Consider the following 18,668-nt stretch of genomic DNA (forward strand, 5'->3'; position numbering starts at 1 on the left):
TAAATTACAAATAAACAAATTAAACAATTGAAAATATAAAAATTAAAAAAATGCACATTCAGATTTTCAAATTTCACAGATGCGCATTTTTAAAATTTTATCCAATTTACATTCAGTTCCCTTATTTTAAAATTTTTAAAAGTGACAGCTGTCAGTTACGCTCTCATAATAATTAATTATAAAATTTTTAGTAAAAATAATTAACTGCATTTAATTGTCTTGTCACTTATAAATTTTTTAATAATAATTTAAATTCCTAGATGTCGTTTCTAGAAAATTCTTTAACCTCATAAAAGATCTCAATTTATTTTTCTTTTCGGTTCACGTTTTGCAGCGACCACGTCGTAAGCCGTAAGAATTTTTGCAATTTTTTATAAATTATCATTAAATTTAATCGTCAAAATTGTTAATTTTATCAAAATATTTTATTTTATTCATTCATTTGTTTTCTACGCTCATATTTTTCATATATTTGTTATCGCAGACAAAAAACAATCGCAAGCGCGTTTTTATGCTTGCACATGTTTCCTAAATTACAAGTTTTTTAAACCTGTCAATATTTTCATTTTTTAAAAATTAAATTTAAAAAATTAAAAGATAATTTTTAAATTATTTCAAATTTCAAATTTTAAATTTCTTTGGTGGCTGCTACTATTTTTGCGTAAACAATTAAACTATTTGGAGGTTAGGTTTTATTTTATAAAAAATTAATAAAGTTTTTTCTTTGTCATAGAAAACTGAAAATGCAGATTTTCGTGAAAACGTTGACGGGTAAAACCATTACCCTTGAAGTCGAGGCTTCTGACACAATCGAAAATGTCAAAGCTAAAATCCAAGATAAGGAGGGAATTCCTCCAGATCAGCAACGTCTGATTTTTGCTGGAAAACAGTTGGAAGATGGACGTACTCTTTCTGACTACAACATCCAGAAAGGTTATTTTTTATTTTCAAATTTGAATTTTCACATATTTCAGTATCAAAAAAAATATTGAAGTCACGATCCTGGTTAGCAGACAATTATAAAGTTTTTGATTTTTTTTTAACAATTAAATTAAAAAAATAAAAATAAAAAAATGCACATGTAGGAAATTTAAAAATCTATAGGTGCAATTTTTCTAAATATTTTTTTTTTTAATTTATCGTTTTGAAAAAATAATCAAAAAATTATTAGACGTTGGCATGAGTGTGAATGTAGCAGACAAATTTAAAATGATAAATAATTAGAGTAAATAATTAATAAATTAAAATTTCAAAAAAATGCACATTTAAAAAATTTTGAAATTAATATGTCCATTTTTTCAAAATATTTTTTTTTAAAATTATTTACTCTATTTATAATTTTAAATTCTAACTTCAGTATCATGTTAGCCGACGTCTTATAATTTTTGTATTTTTTTTAGAAACGATAAATTATAAAAAACAAAAAAATGCACTTCTAGTTTTTTTAATTTTCTACACATGAATTTTTTTTGTTTTTTAAATTTATTTATTAGAAAAAAAAAATCCACAAATTTTTAATTGTCTTCTAACTGTCTGTACAAAAAATTTTCGCTTTACTTGTTCCAGACTTTAAATTTTATTTAAATTAAATTCCGTTATTTCAGAATCAACTTTACATTTGGTACTTCGTCTCCGTGGTGGTGTAATCGAACCAACACTCAAGATCCTCGCACAAAAGTACAACTGTGACAAGATGATTTGCCGTAAATGCTACGCTCGTCTCCACCCAAGAGCCACTAACTGCCGTAAGAAGAAGTGCGGACACACCAACAACATTCGCCCAAAAAAGAAGTTGAAGTAGACGTTCCATCTTTTACCAACTTCACTACCAGGCTATTCAAAATATTATATTATTTGTTCCAACAAACAAAACTTTCATTCTGTAGCCTGTAAACCCTTCAGCTCTAGCTATCAAACTTTATCTCATGACCACTCAATTTTTTTAAATACCCGTGGGTCGAAGGGTTAAATTATGATTTCAAATAAAAAAAATCAACAAGTATTTTATTTCTTAATCGTTCATTTCATTAAACTCCCACTTTTTTATCATTTAAAAATTCCCGGTCTTATTTAAAAATTACAAAAAAAAATTTAAGTCCGTTTCGTAGAGATGTCAAATTAAAAATCTAATAAAAAAATTTTAAATTAAATTTCCCTGAAATCTACAGTCGCAATGGCGGTAAAATGAAAGTAAGCGCTACCGGAAGTATGTTCAAATTTTTTTTTCTTCTCGACTGGCACGTGGCCTTTATTCGGGTCAAGTTATTAATATTTTTTTGCATATTATTTAAATTCATCCAAAAATTTTATTTTACCACAAAACTTAAGATTTAAAAAAAAAATATATATTGCAATGAAAGTTTATTATATACACACTTAGTCATATTTGTCACATAAAAATAATGATAGAAAATCTTTTAACATTTATTTCCTAATATTAAATATCTATTAATAATTAATAATAAAAAAACCTATTCAAGAATTGTTTTATTAATTTACTGTGCTTCGAACATTCCCACACTTAACAATAAATTTCGCCGCGTATAATGCAGCGCAAGTATGGGCGAATTTTTAGTGGGGAATGTTCGAAGCAAGTACGACTCGGACGCTGATTTTACGGCCGGATTATGGGTGACGTTCACGTCCTCGAGAATCATTTCCTCAGCTAATTTTGTGAAGTCCCATAGTTTAATCGTACAGTCCAATGAAGCTGCAATAAATTTATAATAAATTAAATTGTTTACAATAATAAATATAAAATATAATTACCGGAAGTTAATATATTTCCATCACGACTAAATGACAGACAGTGTATAGTACTCGTATGTCCAGACAAGGCAGCAACAAGATGACCATGCGCTAGATCCCAAACTAGTACCCGATTATCAGCACCAGCGGATGCTAAAAATCTTCCTTCAGTAGAAAATGATAGTGCGTAAATAGGAGCCTTGTGTCCAGTCATCAGTCTCACTTGGGCACCATTGACACAGTCCCATAATCTCACGGTCATGTCACTTGATCCACTTGCAATGTAATTTGAATTCGGATGAAACTGTACGACCTATTTATTTATAATAATAAATATAAATAATTTATTAAGCAAAAGAATAAGTATGAACTTACATCAACATCAGAATAATGACCAGCAAAAATACGCAACGGTTGATGTGAGTCAGTGACCCATAGTCTGGCAGTTTTGTCATGAGACCCAGTTGCAAAATAATAACCGTGTGGTGAAAAACGTACTGACCACACGGGAAATAAATGGCCTTTGTAACAAACTACACATGTCCATGTGTGTAGTGACCATAAACGTACTGGAATTATTCATTTAATTAATTAATTGATTAATTGATAAATGATTTTTAAGTTAGCAGACAGTTGACAATTTTAGAATTTTTTTTTGATGAATCGATTATAAAAAAAAAAAAAGAAAAAAATGCACATGTAGAAAATTTAAAAAACTACAGGTGCAATTTTTCAAATATTTTTTTTTATAATTTATCGTTTTTTAAGAATTTCAAAATTATTAGACGTCGGGTAACTTCAGTATCATAAATGATTTTTAAGTTAGCAGACAATTTTAGGACTTTTTTTTCAATGATTCAATTTTTAAAAAAATGCACATGTAGAAAATTTAAAAAACTACAGGTGCAATTTTTCAAATATTTTTTTTTCTTTATAATTTATCATTTTTTTAAAATTCAAAAATTATGAGACGTTGGATAACTTCAGTAGCATAATTAATGAATGAGTTATTTAATTAAATAAAAAAAAAACGAACATACTTGTGGCATCTTCAGAGCACGAAAGTAATAAATTACGGTCTGGACTAAACGTGAGACTGTAAATCGGACCACTGTGGCCATGAAGAAGCTTTACAGTCTCGGCGGTACGTTCGTCCATCATTCTGACCAGGACATCTTCAGCCTCGCGCTCGATGTCTGCCAGTGCATCGGCTGATTTCATGGCCCGCAGTTTCTGAGGCACGAGACTCCACACTTTCAAAGTCGAATCACTGAACCCAACTGCCAGCAAACTCGAGTCCTCGGATATTTCAGCGGACGTTACTGTGTGTACTGCATTCAGCAGAGTGTAGAAACATATTGACGGCAGTGATTCAGGTCCCAGAGTTATGCGTTTCGACGCTTCGCGAAGCGCTTTTACTTTTTCCAATTTATCGGCATCTTTTCTGTTGAAGCAATTGAAAAAAAATTCAGTTATTTATCATCAAATCAATGGTAATTAATTTCTATAAATCAAAACTTACAAGTTTGGCAAAAACATGCGACCAACTGGCGGCGCGTTGGGGTCGGATTTAGTTTTTTTCGAAAAAAGAGGATCTTTTTTTGCTTTTTTCTTTTTTGGTTTATCACCTTCAGCTCCGGGGTTCGCTTCGTCTTCTTCTTCGTCTGCTGGCGCGACGTATTGGATATCTGGTTCTTTTAATAGACCGTAATATACTTTTGCTTTGTTATCTAAAATTTATAAAAAAAAGTTTTTTAAATTAAATTTAGTTAATTATTTACGTGATCCTGAAATTAGTAGACAATTAACCATTTTTGGATTTTGTTTTTGGACAAAGAAATTACAAAAAAAAAAAAAAAAAAAAAAATATGCACATGTAGGAAATTTAAAAAACTATAAGTGCAATTTTTTGAATTTTTTTTTTTTGTAATTTGTCATTTTTAAAAGAATTCAAAAATTATTAGACGTTGATTAACTTCAGTGTCATTTAATCACAGCAACATTTAAAATGTTCGCTCATCAATTAAAAAAAAAAAATAAATTTAAAAACCTTGTCTAGTTGCTTCTCCAAGTGTTGCACCGGAAGTAGCGTCGATTTGTTGTTTATTCCGAGCAACACCTTCGTACATATCAAAATAAAGATGTTCTTGTATAATATTTAACAGCACGCTGTGTTTCTTTTCTTGTAAATGACGTTTTAATATCGACAAAGTATCACGTGATATTCGTATGATAAATTGATTGGATCTAAATCAAAGTAAAGGTTAATTAAAAATATATTTTTTAAATTACACAGTAAAATTTATTAAATATAAATGATATAATTACTTGAATGTATCTGTGAATTCATTTCCCGCCATTTGTTCACGTTTGGTGACAGTAGAGAGCCGTTTTAGATCACTCTGATGATGATCGTCGAGATTTGAACCAAATTTATCCATCAGTTGCTTAGCCTGCTCTGAGTGATTGTTGTAAACTAATTCCAGGTACATATGAACGAGAACTGGATATAAAATTGTTCCAAGTTCATGCTAAACAAATATATATTATTTATTTATTTATATATATATATATATAAAATTTATTTTAATGACAATACATGAAAATATATAAATGATTTATTATCAAAAAGTATTTTACATTAAATCATTCTATGAAATTTATCAGTTTCAATTACGCGCGCGAATTTAAAAATTTAAATTTATAAAAAAATATCTTCATAATTTTTTAGGCCATATATATATATTTATAAATATATATATGATAATTAATAATTAATTATTAACAAATTTATTATATTAATTTCTTGTTTTAAATTTATTGAGTTTGAATTACGCGCTCAAATTTAAAAATTTAAATTTATAAAAAAATGATATTTTCATAATTTTTTAGGCAACATATATATTTATAAATATATATATGAGAATTAATAATTGATTGTCAACAAATTCATTATATTAATTTATTGTTTTAAATTTATTGAGTTTGAATTACGCGCGTAAATATAAAAATTTTAATTTATTTAAAAATAATATTTTCATAATTTTTAGACAACATATAAATATATGTAATAATTATTATATATATGTATTTTTCAAATGTTGAATTTAAAAAAAAGTTTTCCCGCTCTTTTAAAATTTAAAATGATGTATGAATTCTTTTTACTCAGGACTAATTTATGTGTAATTACTTAAAAATTAAAATTTAAAAAATGTCCCTGATAATTAATTTCGATGTTGGCTCTGGGTAAAAAACCGCGAAATTTTTAAATTTATAAATTAAAAATTTAAGTAAACTGTTACCTTATAAATATCTAGCGAATTCTCGACAAATTTTTTCAATTCAGCATACGCTTTCTCATATAATGCTGGATCTCCTTCACTTTTATAAGCTGCCAGTACACTATTTACTTCTGAATCTGTTTGTTGATTTTCATCAGTTGGAATGTTTGTTAAATTGGCTTCTTTTTTAAATAATTCTTCAGTTTCCTATTATTAATTAATTATATAAATTAATAAATTAATTAAATAAATAAATGAATTAATTAAATAAAAAAATGAATAAAATATATTTTCTACATACTTTTAGTTTATATTTCCTTAGTAATTGAAGGACAGCTAACATAGTACTTTTATCCTCTTCCATTTTAAATTATTTTAAAATAATTAATTACTTTACAATTAAATTTTATATTTCAATAAATTAATATTATTATTATTATTGATTTAATTAATAAAAAGTTATTTGTGTGTATAAATAAAATTTAAAAATTGTTCACAACTTTTACACTGCAAGAGAAAAATTATCACTAATATTTTAGGTTAATGTTTTACTTTATGTTGTGTACAATCGGAGCCGCAGACATTTTACTCTATAGTATAAATATTCGTAGTCGCCATTTTGAAATTTTAAAAATTCGCGCTGTTGGCGCTACTGCGCGTTGTTGTATTTAACGTTTAAATTTTTGACAAAGTGGGGGCGCTCGATGAATCGCAAAGTCGATTGTTTTAAATATCAACTGACGGTTCAATAGCGGCAGTCAGTATCATCAACAATGACAGTAGTAGTCCAAATCCTTCTTTACATTTGAATTCTGACGCCATTGCAGTTAAGTCGCATAAAATTGTGCAGTGATTGTAAAATTTATCTTTTATTAATTTAAATAGTGCAAAGTATCTGTGGTGTAGTTAAGTGTTCAGTGCTAGTGTAAAGTGTTAAGTGTTCAGTTCGAGTGTAAAGTGTTGCGAGTTGCTGATGCTGATACATTCCAAGTTCCTGAGCAAAATCATCTGGCATCGTCTGGTGGGAAATAGCAGTCAAGTGACGTTTTTTAGCTGCAATACACTTGGAGCAATTTAAATCAAATCTCCAAGTATATTAGGACACCCTTCTGCGCATTATTTCCCCACCAAGGTTTGTTCAAACACTCAAGTGTTTTTTTTTTTAATATTTTAAATATTTCTATCATATTCTACCGCCATTTTATTTTGACACGATTTTTAATTTTTCTCCATTTCTAATAATTTATTTTTCAAATATTTAAATTTACCGTGCAAGTAATAAGAATAATTAAATACGTAATTAATAAAAATATTAAATTTAAAGTATATTTTTTAGTCAAATCAATATAATTATTGACACAAATAAATTTTAAAGAAATCATTAAATTTCGATTTTTAAATTTCGCGCCAAGATGGCGCTACTGCGCGTTGTTGTATTTAACGTTTAAGTTTTTGACAAAGTGGGGGCGCTCGATGAATCGCAAAGTCGATTGTTTTAAATATCAACTGACGGTCCAATAGCGGCAGTTAATATCATCGAAAATGGCAGTAGTAGTCCAGATCCTTCTTTACATTTGAATTATGACGCCATTGCGGTTAAGTCGCGTAAAATTGTGCAGTGATTGTAAAATTTATCTTTTATTAATTTAAATTGTGCAAAGTATCTGTGGTGTAGTTAAGTGTTCAGTGCTAGTGTAAAGTGTCAAGTGTTCAGTTCGAGTGTAAAGTGTTGCGAGTTGCTGATGATGATGTCTTCCAAGTTCCTGAGCAAAATCATCTGGCATCGTCTGGTGGAAAATAGCAGTCAAGTGACGTTTTTTAGCTGGAATACACTCGGAGCAATTTAATTCAAATCTCCAAGTATATTAGGACACCCTTCTGCATATTATTTCCCCACCAAGGTTTGTTCAAACACTCAAGTGTTTTTTTTTTATATTTCAAATATTTCAATCATATTCTGCCGCCATCTTATTTTGACACGATTTTTAATTTTTCTCCAATCAGTTAAAGTGAGCGATTTCAATTGTTTTATTAAAAAACAGACATGTTTACTCGATCTCTATTTTTTCGGATATTTAAACTATCTATTGACTGGCAATAAATTTATTTTTGTATTAAATTATTAAATGTAAAATTTCTTTAAACTTTTTTACTGATTTAAAAAAAAAATTGATCTCGCTACAAAATGAGTGAAGGTAAATATTTTTTATAAATATACACATATATGTATATTTATAACAAGATTTTAAATTACACATCTATTTATGGTTAAATAAAAAATTTATAGAAATTCAAATTTTGAAAAATACATTTTAGTTTATAATTATCCCGGGTAAAAATATTTGGCCGAAATTTGACTATAGCCGTAGAATTTTATCAGAAAATGTCGAAAATTGTAAAAGTTGGCCAAAATTTTTCCAAAATTTGATTATTTTTAATAAATTGACCGAAAAATAGAGTCAGCTTTAGTTTTACTTTTTTTTTAGACCCAATTATCGACCATTTTTCGGCCTAATTAATTTTCAGCCTTTTTTTCACCACCAGGGTTTTTTTGTCGGCAAAAAAAAATTCATTATATTTTTTTGCTCGGGTATAAATGATTTCAAAGTATATATTTTAAAAATTGAATAATTAGGCCTATTAACTTTTTTTTTTTTGATTTTTATAAGAGAAAACTTTTATTTAAGATACAAAAGAGTTCGATCAACTCAAAGAAAAATTAGAAGAAATCCACAAACAGAATGATAAAGTTAAACGAGAGTTGGAAGAATTGCGAAAAAAAAGTGAAAACGTTGAAAAAAAAATAAAAATTGAAATGGATAAAAATGATAAGTTGATGAACAAAACCCGGGAATTGGGGCAAGAAGGAAACGAACTCGATAAAATAATTAGCGAACAATTGAAAAAAGTATCGGAAAAATTTCAAATTTTGCGGCAAGTTGAGGAAGAACTTTCGGAAAAAGAAAAAAGTATCGAAACTTTGCTAAATGAAATCAAACTGTGATTAAAATTTATAAAAAATCTCTTATCATTAAATTTTTCTCAACTTGAAAAATAATTAATTGAAAAATTAAATAGAAAAAATTTAATTTGAAATCATCTATTTTTTTTCTACCGGTTATCAAACGGTGCAGAATTGATTTTTTTATTCCCAAAAATAATTAAATGAAAAAATAAATTTATCATGAATATATAATTACTTAATTACTTAATTTAAATTTCTATAGATAATAAAGACAATAATTAATTTATTTTATTATTGTCAATTATCTATATTATTAAGAGAATAAGGAAAATTTTGTTCCCGGCACATTCGTATGATAGAATTGGTTAATGTTATTAAATTTGGTATCGTTAGAAAGGTTTTGACTTGAATTTGTGCCTTTTCATAGTTTCAGCTATTTTTTTATTATCAATCATTGAGAAAAATCGATTTATCTGTATCATTCGAATTACATTTAAATTACGCGGGAAAAAATACGATCGTAATTATTTTCTTTAAATAAATTAATATTATAATTATTCTGTCACTAAATATGACTGAATGTCACTCAATATATACTATATTATTTATATCGCGTTACTTATTCCAAAATGACAAAGTTTTATATTTCCATTTGGTTTTAGGAAGCTTCTCAAAGTCAAAAAAGTGTGCATAGAAAAAAAAAGGATTCATTGACACAAAAAATCTTTACTCGCCTAAAGAAAATTTTTACTTACCCCAATAAATTTTTCGCATTGTGAATTAAAACCAAAAAGTTATTTAGAACTAGAAAAAATTCTGGTGCAAGGAATAATTTCTTGAGCAAAATAATCTTTTTTCGCCCCAAGAAAATTTTTGTATTAAATTTATGATGCATAAAATTTCTTGCTGCAAATAAAATTTTTTGAGGCAAGAAATCGTTTTCTTCTGAGTATTTTATAAAATCAGTAGTCATATTTAGGCAGTCACGTAGTGACTGCAGGTTGCTTCTTTTTTATTATTTAGATTAAATTAATAAATTTAATTATACCATCCAATTAAAAAGTAATTAAAAATTATAATTATAAATATTTTATTGCTACAAAAAAAAGTCAAAATTAAATTATGATGAAAATTTTTTTATTATAAATATTTACAAATTTTTATTCATCGCCTGTACAGATTTTTTTCAAGCAATTTTATTTGCTTGATATTACATTTTTTTGAAAATTTGAATGTTAATTTAATTATTTACATAAAATTGCCATTTAAAAAATTTTAAAAATGTTTACAGTCAAAATCTGGATCTTGTTTAATTACTAGATCAATTATTCTATAAAAAAAAAATTTTTTTAAGACTAGAAAAAATTTTTCGCGCCAAAAAATATTTTTTTTTCATGATCCTGAAGTTAGTAGAAAATTTTAAATTTTCGGATTTGTTTTACAGCAAATCAATTATAAAAATAAAAATTCTAAAAAATTGCACATATAAAAAATTTAAAAACCTGTAAGTGCAATTTTTTTAAATATTTTTTTTTAAATTTATTCTTTTGAAAAAGAACTCCAAACATTATTAGACATCACTTATCTTATGATCTTTAAGTTAGCAGACAATTTCCAATTTTCGGATTTTTGTTTCAACAAATCAATTCCAAAAAAAAAAAAAAAAAAAAATATGCACATTTAGAAAATTTAAAAAACTACAAGTGCAATTTTTCGAAATATTTTTTTTTTATAATTTATCCTCTAAAAAGAAAATTCAAAAATTATTAGACGTCGGCTAACTTCACTATCACTTTTTTTCTACATACTAATTAATTTAAAAAAAAAAAACATTTTTTTTTTACCTCAGACTAACAATTAAATAAAAAATTATTTAAATTTCCATAAAAATAAAAAATGAATATTATTTTAATATAAAATAATTTATAAATTCCTCGATCGTCGAAATTCTTCAGCTTTCTTCTGAATTATTTTAATAAACTGTTGTGCAAAAAAACCAGTATCCCCACTGTCTTGAAAGTAATTTACCATAAAAGCGTGTCTTTGAGATGCGCCATCAAAACCAACGATTCCCGTGTCCTCTGGTTTAACTCTCCGTCGGTTATCCCCAGAATACGTCACAAGTTCGATCCCATAATTTTCGCCAAATCGCATCCAGTATTTCACAGCCTCGGAGACATTTACAAAAAACCATCCGGTCTTACAAGCCGGCATCATAACTGAGTTAACGTACACCCACTCGCCGTATTTCTCCTTCGAAGCAATTCGATACACAGTGACATTGTACGGCCTGCGAAAAAATTTTGATAATCCCGCGCAATCGCGGTAGAGTCTCAGCTCTCCAGAAATTAAAACCTCGTTTATTTTTTCCACATTGAACCACATGTGACTCAATCTTTTAGGTTTTTTGTCCTTTTCCTCTGATTCTGAAGCCAAGTAAACCGAGACCGTGTCGTCTTTAGACGACCGCCAAAGATCATCTGTTGAAATATTTGCGAGCGATCGATCATAAGCATCCACAGATAATTTTTCACCCTCTTGTTCAAGAGAATAGAGCATGAAAATCATCGCCGAGTCGTCTTTATTGAACTTCATTTTTGATGGAGGACCGGAATGATCCAGGGCTGGCTCTTTTTTAATCACTGGATCAGCTGGTTTTTCGACGATATATACCGACATCACTTCATTTAATAAAAGTGCAAAAAACACTATTTTGATTAATGGTTCCATTACTGATAACTTGCTAAATTATTTAAAATTTTTCTTTCACTATTTTTTATTTTATATATTTTATAGAATAACTAGATTTCTTTTTTTGAATACTTGTGTACTCGGAGAACACTTGAGCACAAATGATTGATATATTTGAATATATATTCCTTATATACTATGATAGTAGACAATTGTAAGTGTTGTCTAGACACTAGACGTATAGGTCATTATACATGTCCAAATTTAGATATAATGGTAATTATATTTTGTGGCGCCTGTAATTATGACCGGCGCCTGAGACTCAGATAAATCTATGGAAAGTTTTTTTTTTTTAATTTATTTATTTTAAAAAAATTTCAAATTTATTTATGGGGAGTTTGAATTGTGAAAAGTTCGCGAAAATTTTTTTGACACGCTGGAAATTTTGATTTTTTTTCAATCATTCAAAAAAATGATTTTTTTTATTTTACAAAGGTACCAAAAATTTATTTTTAGAAAAAATTTTATAAATAGAGGGGGGAGCAAAAGAGAATATTTGAAAAAATAGAAAATAGAAAAATTTTCAACTGCCGTTAAAAAAAAAATTTCATTTTTTATGGGAAAAATGGGCACCCCTGAACAAGGTGATAAAAAAAAAATTTTTTGAAAACTAAATAAATTTGAGTAAACTAACTTATAGGTAAATTATACAAAGAATAATTTCATTTCACATAATTAGTGCATAGTTTTTATCATAAAAAAAAAATCATTAACATTTTTCGACTGACACTCGATTTTTGAAAAAGTAACTACTTATTTTAAATTGTTTATCTTCTATTTGCTGTCACTAATTATCATTAATTTCAAAGTAAAATATTTGAGGTAGCTTTTTTTATAAAAGCCAAATTTTTCAAAAACAGTAAAAAAAAATTCAAAATAATTTTCAATTATATTTACAAAATTTTTTTTTTTTTATTTTTGGGGTATCCTCACTCCCTGTTTTTTTCCTCCTTTTTTGACTTGACTCTGAACAAAAAAAATTTTGATTTGCAAAACTTGCTCATTTAAAAAAAAAAAATTTTTTTTTCAATTTTTGAATTGACGCAAGGCCTTGACTGAAATCTTGAGAAGCGTAAAAAATTTTTCAGTAAACTGAACTATCTTAAAAAATGTGTGTGGCACTAAATATTTGTCGGTTTAACTTGCGTACAAAATGTCCAAATGTCGAAGCTTTAAAACTAAAGACACTGATGCTAAAAATGATAAGAAAAATAACCGAAGGTTTTTCCCATTTCCCATATCATTAAAAACTCATACATCTCAGGTACTTAATCCCGTGTTCTTTCGGCTCCTTTTAACGACACGTCATCGTTACCTACCTGAATTTCGACGATGCATGAGTGCTTTAAAAAATATATCTCTAAATAAACAATTTATTTTACTAGTCAATCCACTTACTACCGAAATATCTACTTAACAAGTTTGTTAACTAATTTCTTATATTTATTACTAAACACTTTTACTCTCCTTAAAAAAAAAGAAAAAAAAAAGTCTCAATTCTTTAGACTAAAAAATAAAAAAAAATATGACCGTCTAAATAAAAATGAAATTTATTTTCTTGCCCTTTATTTACACAATTAATAAATTCAAAAATTAATACAATTAATATTAAAATATATCTGTACATATTTTTCTTTATTTTCTATATTTATATAAATAAATTAATTTATTTAAAAATATTTTTATACAATAAATATATAATACATTGAAAATAATTTTATTCCATGTAATTACATAAAATTAAATATTTCATTTTAAATTAATTAAGTACAGATTTTAAATACAAATTTAAATCGAAAATATCAAGTTAAAAATTAAATGCTAATTATTTTTTTTATTACACACAATTTTAAAATAATTTAGATTTAAATATTTTCATTTAAAACTACGAAATTTGAATTTTTGAATTTCCCGCCAAATTTAAAATTTTTTAAATGCAATTTTTTACTTTTTTAAAAATTTTTTTTCCTAATTAAAAAATTTTCATTAAAAATTTACAAAATTTAAATTTTTGAATTTCCCGCCACATTTAAAATTTTAACAATGCAATTTTTTACTTTTTCAAAAATTTTTTTTCCAAATTAAAAAATTTTCATTAAAAATTTACAAAATTTGAATTTTTGAATTTTCCACCAAATTTAAAATTTTTAAAATGCAATTCTTTTCCTTTTTCAAAAATTTTTATTCCAAATTTCTAAATTTTCAATTTAAATTTATGAAATTAAAATTCTCAAATTTCCCGCTAAATTAAAAATTAAAAAAATTCAATTTTTCCCGCCATTGCTTCCAAACCCCAATATCTTTATTCAAAAAAAAGTTTAGTAAAAAAAAAAAAAAAACTAAAAAATGAAATTTTACATTTCATTTAAATTTTCAACGGCAACCGCACGCAGTAGCAGACATATCTTTGTAACTTCTATAAACCACAGTATTTTCATTTGAATAAAACAAAAGTTTCAAAGGTTCATACTGAATAGCAGTGCAGTGTGACTTTGAAAATGAATTATCAACTCCCTGATACAATTCTTTGATAATAGCGAGATTTGTTCCATTCATATTATCAGACATCGGAAACCTGCAGGTGCCAACGCAGTCACCTGCGTCATAACCCGGTGGCGCGACTATCCATTCATCCCACCCAATGTCTCGAAAATCAACATAGACTTTATGTAATTTACATAAATTATTCCTACTTCTTCGTGCCGCTCTTTTGCTGATCCTATGAAAATTATCATGGTAAAATTCCCCAATAACTTTATCCAGCAGCTCATTTTTTCCAAAATCCCTGAAGTATCCAACCAAGAAGCTGAATCTTTCTGGTTCCCCATCAAAACCCACTATCCCAATGTGTTCCGGTCTGACCTTGCGTTTTCTTCTTCCATCACCAACCGGCATCGCAACAACTTTGACCCCATGGTTATCAGCCGGATTGTCAGTCCAAAATTTGAAACAGTCAGTGACATTTACCGAAAACCAGCCGTGATAATTTTCCGGTACAATAACTGAATTTACATAGACATGATTGCGTACATTGTTGACAAAAATTCTACGGTAAATGGTAACGTTGTACGCACGTCGGTTACTCGGTTTACTGACACGAGAACAGTCACGAAAAAATTTCAATTCAGCAGAAATTAACTGCTGGCCATTATTGTTTTCCGTAACGTCAAACCACATGCGTCTTATAAATTTTGGTTTACCTCCACGTCCTTTGTAAGGCTGCTGGGCAATGAAGCTCATAATGACGTCACTCTTGTTAATTTTATCGAAGTCATGGTCAGTCAAATCCATGGCGGTTTCATTGTATTCAAATCCTGGTGTATGATCGACGGTATTTTTGTAAATGTCCATCAAATAAATCGGCGCTGATCTTTTTTCCAGTCGGGATTTTTTGAAATCCGTTTTTTTTGGTAACTCGGTCAAACGGAACAATTGTTTCAGCAAATTTTCTGGCTTGTTTACTTGCTGATAAACAGCCCTGCTAGCGACATTATGACACTTTATGATGATAAACAATAAAACTAAAAATATAAATTTGTTCATTTTGACGTTTACTTTTTTACCCGAGCAAAGTCGCGATTAATTAATGGTTAGTTAATTAATTTATTCACAAGTTTAAGGGAATGGTTGCGACACAAAAGGTAGCTGGCGACTAAATGTCTAGAGCTGAATATTTCAATGTGGGTTTAGTTTTTTTTTTCTTTTAAATTTTCCCCTTCTGAAATTTTTTTCGACTGGAGGCGACTTACTGTCTAGAGAGTAAAACTAATTTTCTAAAATGATAACTGAGTTTTTCCCCAATTTAGCTGCTCCTTCTTGGAAAATCTATCGGTAGACTCTGTAGTTCTCATCAGGTAAAATACTCAAGTACGACCCACTAATATTCCGACATTCTTTGTTCTTAAAATTTTAAAACTGCATAGCATAAGGCTTACGTGGCTCACGATACCTGCCGCTATTTTACAAAAAAAAAAAAAAAAAAAAAAAGAAAAAAAAACTTGTAATTTATTTTAATTTACATCAGGAAAATTTTAATTGCGCGCGCTTATGAATTACGATGGCTTGTAATTATTTATATCAGACTTTACTTAGCATTACACCCAAATTATCAAAGACAAATGACGTCATTGTTAGTTAGAATAGTTTTAAAATATTTGTATAAGTAATTCATATTTATTTTCACTTTCATGTACTTACTGCACTTTTGACAGCTGGTCTGAGTTTTCAAAAATAAAAATTCGCTAATAAAGGATTCGAGTAATGGAAATTTTTTTTTCAATTGGTTTTTTTGGTCATGAGAAAATTATTATTTTTTTTTTTATTGTGGAGATAAAGAGTAATTAATTAAATTACTGGGTACTAATTAATAATTGTTATAAATTTTAAAATAAATATATAAAAATATGGTAACTATAAAACAAATAAAAATTAATTTTTATTTTACGGATGTAAAAAGTTTTTTTTTATTATAAAATTTAAAAATTTTCTTCTATTGCTTTTACAAAATTTTTCAAAAAAAAATTAATGAAATTAAATTTTGAAAAATTATCAAATCAGATCATGATTAATCTGGTCATTTACATTTTTCATTAATTAAATAAAATTTTTATTTGCTATCGCACTGACCAAAAGTTACAAAAAAATTTTTTTATTTAAATAAAATTAAAAATAATTATTTTGAAAAAAAAGAGCGAAATAGTGACATCGTACAATTTCCGACAATCTTCAGACATTCTAGAACCATCCTTATCCACTTCTATTCTAATTCATCACTTCATCCAAATCATCTCACATCTGACACTTCAGTGGTTGCTGCAATTGCATGCTAACATTTTTGAAATATTTAGCGGCTAATTTTTAAATAAAATAATTAGATTTTTCTTCATACTTTGTACAGACCCAGCTTATATATTATATATAGTATTAGAGTTATTGTGTGTCATCAAAACACTATACGCTGTAGATAATTATCAAAATTTACAATGGTCATTATATTCTACGAGCCTTCAGTATGAATAGAGCCTGTGCCTATTCAAATTTTCGTACTCAAGAAAAAAATTACCGACATCCGCATGCAGTAACTGCAGCATCTTTCCATCTCAGATAAAGCAAAACATTATCGCTCCCATAATACAAAAATTTTCGTTCAGCATAAGAAATTGGAATACAATTAGGTGTATTTAATCTCGACACTCCATATTTGCTCAACAAACTTTTGTAAATTGCGTGGTTGGTCGCGTTTGCGCGATCTGCGAAAGGAAATCGGCATGTACCAATGCAATCATTTAAATCAATCGAAGAAGGGAATACTATAAAATCAAATCCTATGTCTCCAAAATTAAGAGTCATTCCTCTTAAATTACACTTCAATTTACGATACTCATTAGTTTGTTTTTCCAAAGGGTTCATTAAACTTTCGTCAAAATATTGATCGTCGTAAATATAGTCATGAATGTTCATACTCCTGGGGTGTCTGCTGATGACGTTACTGATTTCAGGTACATTAATACTCTGCTGGAAACTCTGGTAATACCCAACAGCAAATGCGTGTTTGCTAGGATCACCGTCAAATCCAATGATTCCTAATTGCTCGGGCTTTACTTGATGAAGTCTTCTTCTAGAACTCACTTTGCTGATGGGTGTCGTGGTGATTTTCAGTCCATTATTCATATCAATATTGTCGGTCCACCATTTGAAGCAATCGGTGATGTCCAAAACAACCCATCCATTAAAATTGGCGCCAACAATAATCGAGTTGACGTAAATGAAATTTTTTTTATCTCCAGTTAGGTCTGGTCTGTATATAGTCATATTAAAAGACAGGTCTCGATACTTATCGATTGTCTTTGATTTATCGCGATAAAGCCTCAAATCAGTTGCTAGGATCTGTTGGCCCTTTTTGATGAGCAATACATCAAACCACATCCGTTGAATTTTATTTGGCTTGCCGCCATGTCCTTTATGTGGTTGTTGGGGCATAAAAGTAGCAATCAGGTCACTGTCATGTATTTTTTTCAAATGATACTGAGTAAAATTATGATTTGTGTTATTGACAATAACGGATGACAATTGGACGACGGAACTTGAATAAATTGTCATCATAAAAGTTGTAACAGAACGTTTTTCTTCACCACTTCTATTGAGATTCACTGGCTGCTTCGATAATCCAAAAATTTGTAGCAATTTTTCTTGGTCTGTTCTTTTGCTCTGATCTTCACCAAGAGAAACTGCGGAGATTTGAAAATTGTCACACAAAATGTTGAATATTAAGACGGATATTAAAAATTTAAACATCGCGCCTTTCTATTTTTTTTTTACTATCACAAAATTTTTTGATACTCGTGCAACACGTTTATTGTCGACGTAACCTCAACTTCTGAAAACTTCTGGTCTATTTAAAGCTAATGGGTTTGTATAAGCTGTTGGCGCCATCTAGTGATGAGCACCAAACTACCTTCACTGCTACTGACTAGCACGATGATCCTCTCCTTCACATTCTTCTTTTCCCCCCAAAAATTTTCCTCGTGGTCTGTCTTGATCCTAGTCAACAGCAGTGGTAGTTCAATACTCTCCACTAGATCGCGCCCACAGTTTGTCGTGTCCCTAGTAAGAAACATATTACATATTACATTTGGTACTTGAAAGGTTATAACCTACTTTTTTGTGTTCAGAATGTGTTATGTGTGTTGTCAATATTTTTGATCATTGTAATAAGTGAAATAAAAACTTTGTTTCTAAATAATTTTATAAGGAATATTTTGATGGAAGAATTTCTGTGTGATCCTTGTCTTTGATTTTTATAAAACTAGATTAATCATGTTTTTTTACGTAGTTTTCAATGTAAAAACCAATTGACTTATTATCAAAAATTTTTTTGGTTAGTACAAATTTCTATGACGTGTATTTTTTTTTATTTTTATGAA

At 28.1% G+C, this 18,668-nt stretch overlaps 5 protein-coding genes across 5 annotated transcripts; 1 reads left to right on the plus strand and 4 right to left on the minus strand.

The window, feature by feature from the left end:
• The first annotated feature begins 271 nt into the window (after window positions 1-271).
• LOC103570136 (ubiquitin-60S ribosomal protein L40) lies at window positions 272-2,002 on the plus strand. The gene is made up of 3 exons (XM_008547752.2): window positions 272-351; window positions 734-933; window positions 1,605-2,002. The coding sequence occupies exons 2-3, from the start codon at window positions 744-746 to the stop codon at window positions 1,799-1,801; spliced, it is 387 nt and encodes a 128-aa protein (XP_008545974.1). The 5' UTR covers window positions 272-351; window positions 734-743; the 3' UTR covers window positions 1,802-2,002.
• A 342-nt stretch (window positions 2,003-2,344) lies between these two features.
• On the minus strand, window positions 2,345-6,597 carry LOC103570135 (transcription initiation factor TFIID subunit 5). The gene is made up of 9 exons (XM_008547751.3): window positions 6,331-6,597; window positions 6,051-6,236; window positions 5,077-5,279; window positions 4,799-4,995; window positions 4,271-4,478; window positions 3,789-4,192; window positions 3,124-3,317; window positions 2,770-3,061; window positions 2,345-2,710 (listed from the first exon to the last, which is right to left on the minus strand). Exons 1-9 carry the CDS (start codon window positions 6,391-6,393, stop codon window positions 2,496-2,498), a joined length of 1,962 nt encoding a protein of 653 aa, XP_008545973.1. The 5' UTR covers window positions 6,394-6,597; the 3' UTR covers window positions 2,345-2,495.
• A 4,320-nt stretch (window positions 6,598-10,917) lies between these two features.
• On the minus strand, window positions 10,918-11,673 carry LOC103570150 (uncharacterized). The gene has a single exon (XM_008547769.1). The coding sequence runs from the start codon at window positions 11,671-11,673 to the stop codon at window positions 10,918-10,920; it is 756 nt and encodes a 251-aa protein (XP_008545991.1).
• A 2,445-nt stretch (window positions 11,674-14,118) lies between these two features.
• On the minus strand, window positions 14,119-15,489 carry LOC103570134 (protein 60A-like). Its single transcript, XM_008547750.2, has one exon. The coding sequence runs from the start codon at window positions 15,286-15,288 to the stop codon at window positions 14,119-14,121; it is 1,170 nt and encodes a 389-aa protein (XP_008545972.1). The 5' UTR covers window positions 15,289-15,489.
• Window positions 15,490-16,803: 1,314 nt separating this feature from the next.
• Window positions 16,804-18,362, minus strand: LOC103570149 (protein 60A). Its single transcript, XM_008547768.1, has 2 exons — window positions 18,200-18,362; window positions 16,804-17,972 (listed from the first exon to the last, which is right to left on the minus strand). Exons 1-2 carry the CDS (start codon window positions 18,360-18,362, stop codon window positions 16,804-16,806), a joined length of 1,332 nt encoding a protein of 443 aa, XP_008545990.1.
• Window positions 18,363-18,668: the final 306 nt, after the last annotated feature.

The sequence above is a fragment of the Microplitis demolitor genome, chromosome 9, assembly GCF_026212275.2.
Source record: "Microplitis demolitor isolate Queensland-Clemson2020A chromosome 9, iyMicDemo2.1a, whole genome shotgun sequence".
NCBI classification, from domain to species: Eukaryota; Metazoa; Arthropoda; class Insecta; order Hymenoptera; family Braconidae; genus Microplitis; species Microplitis demolitor.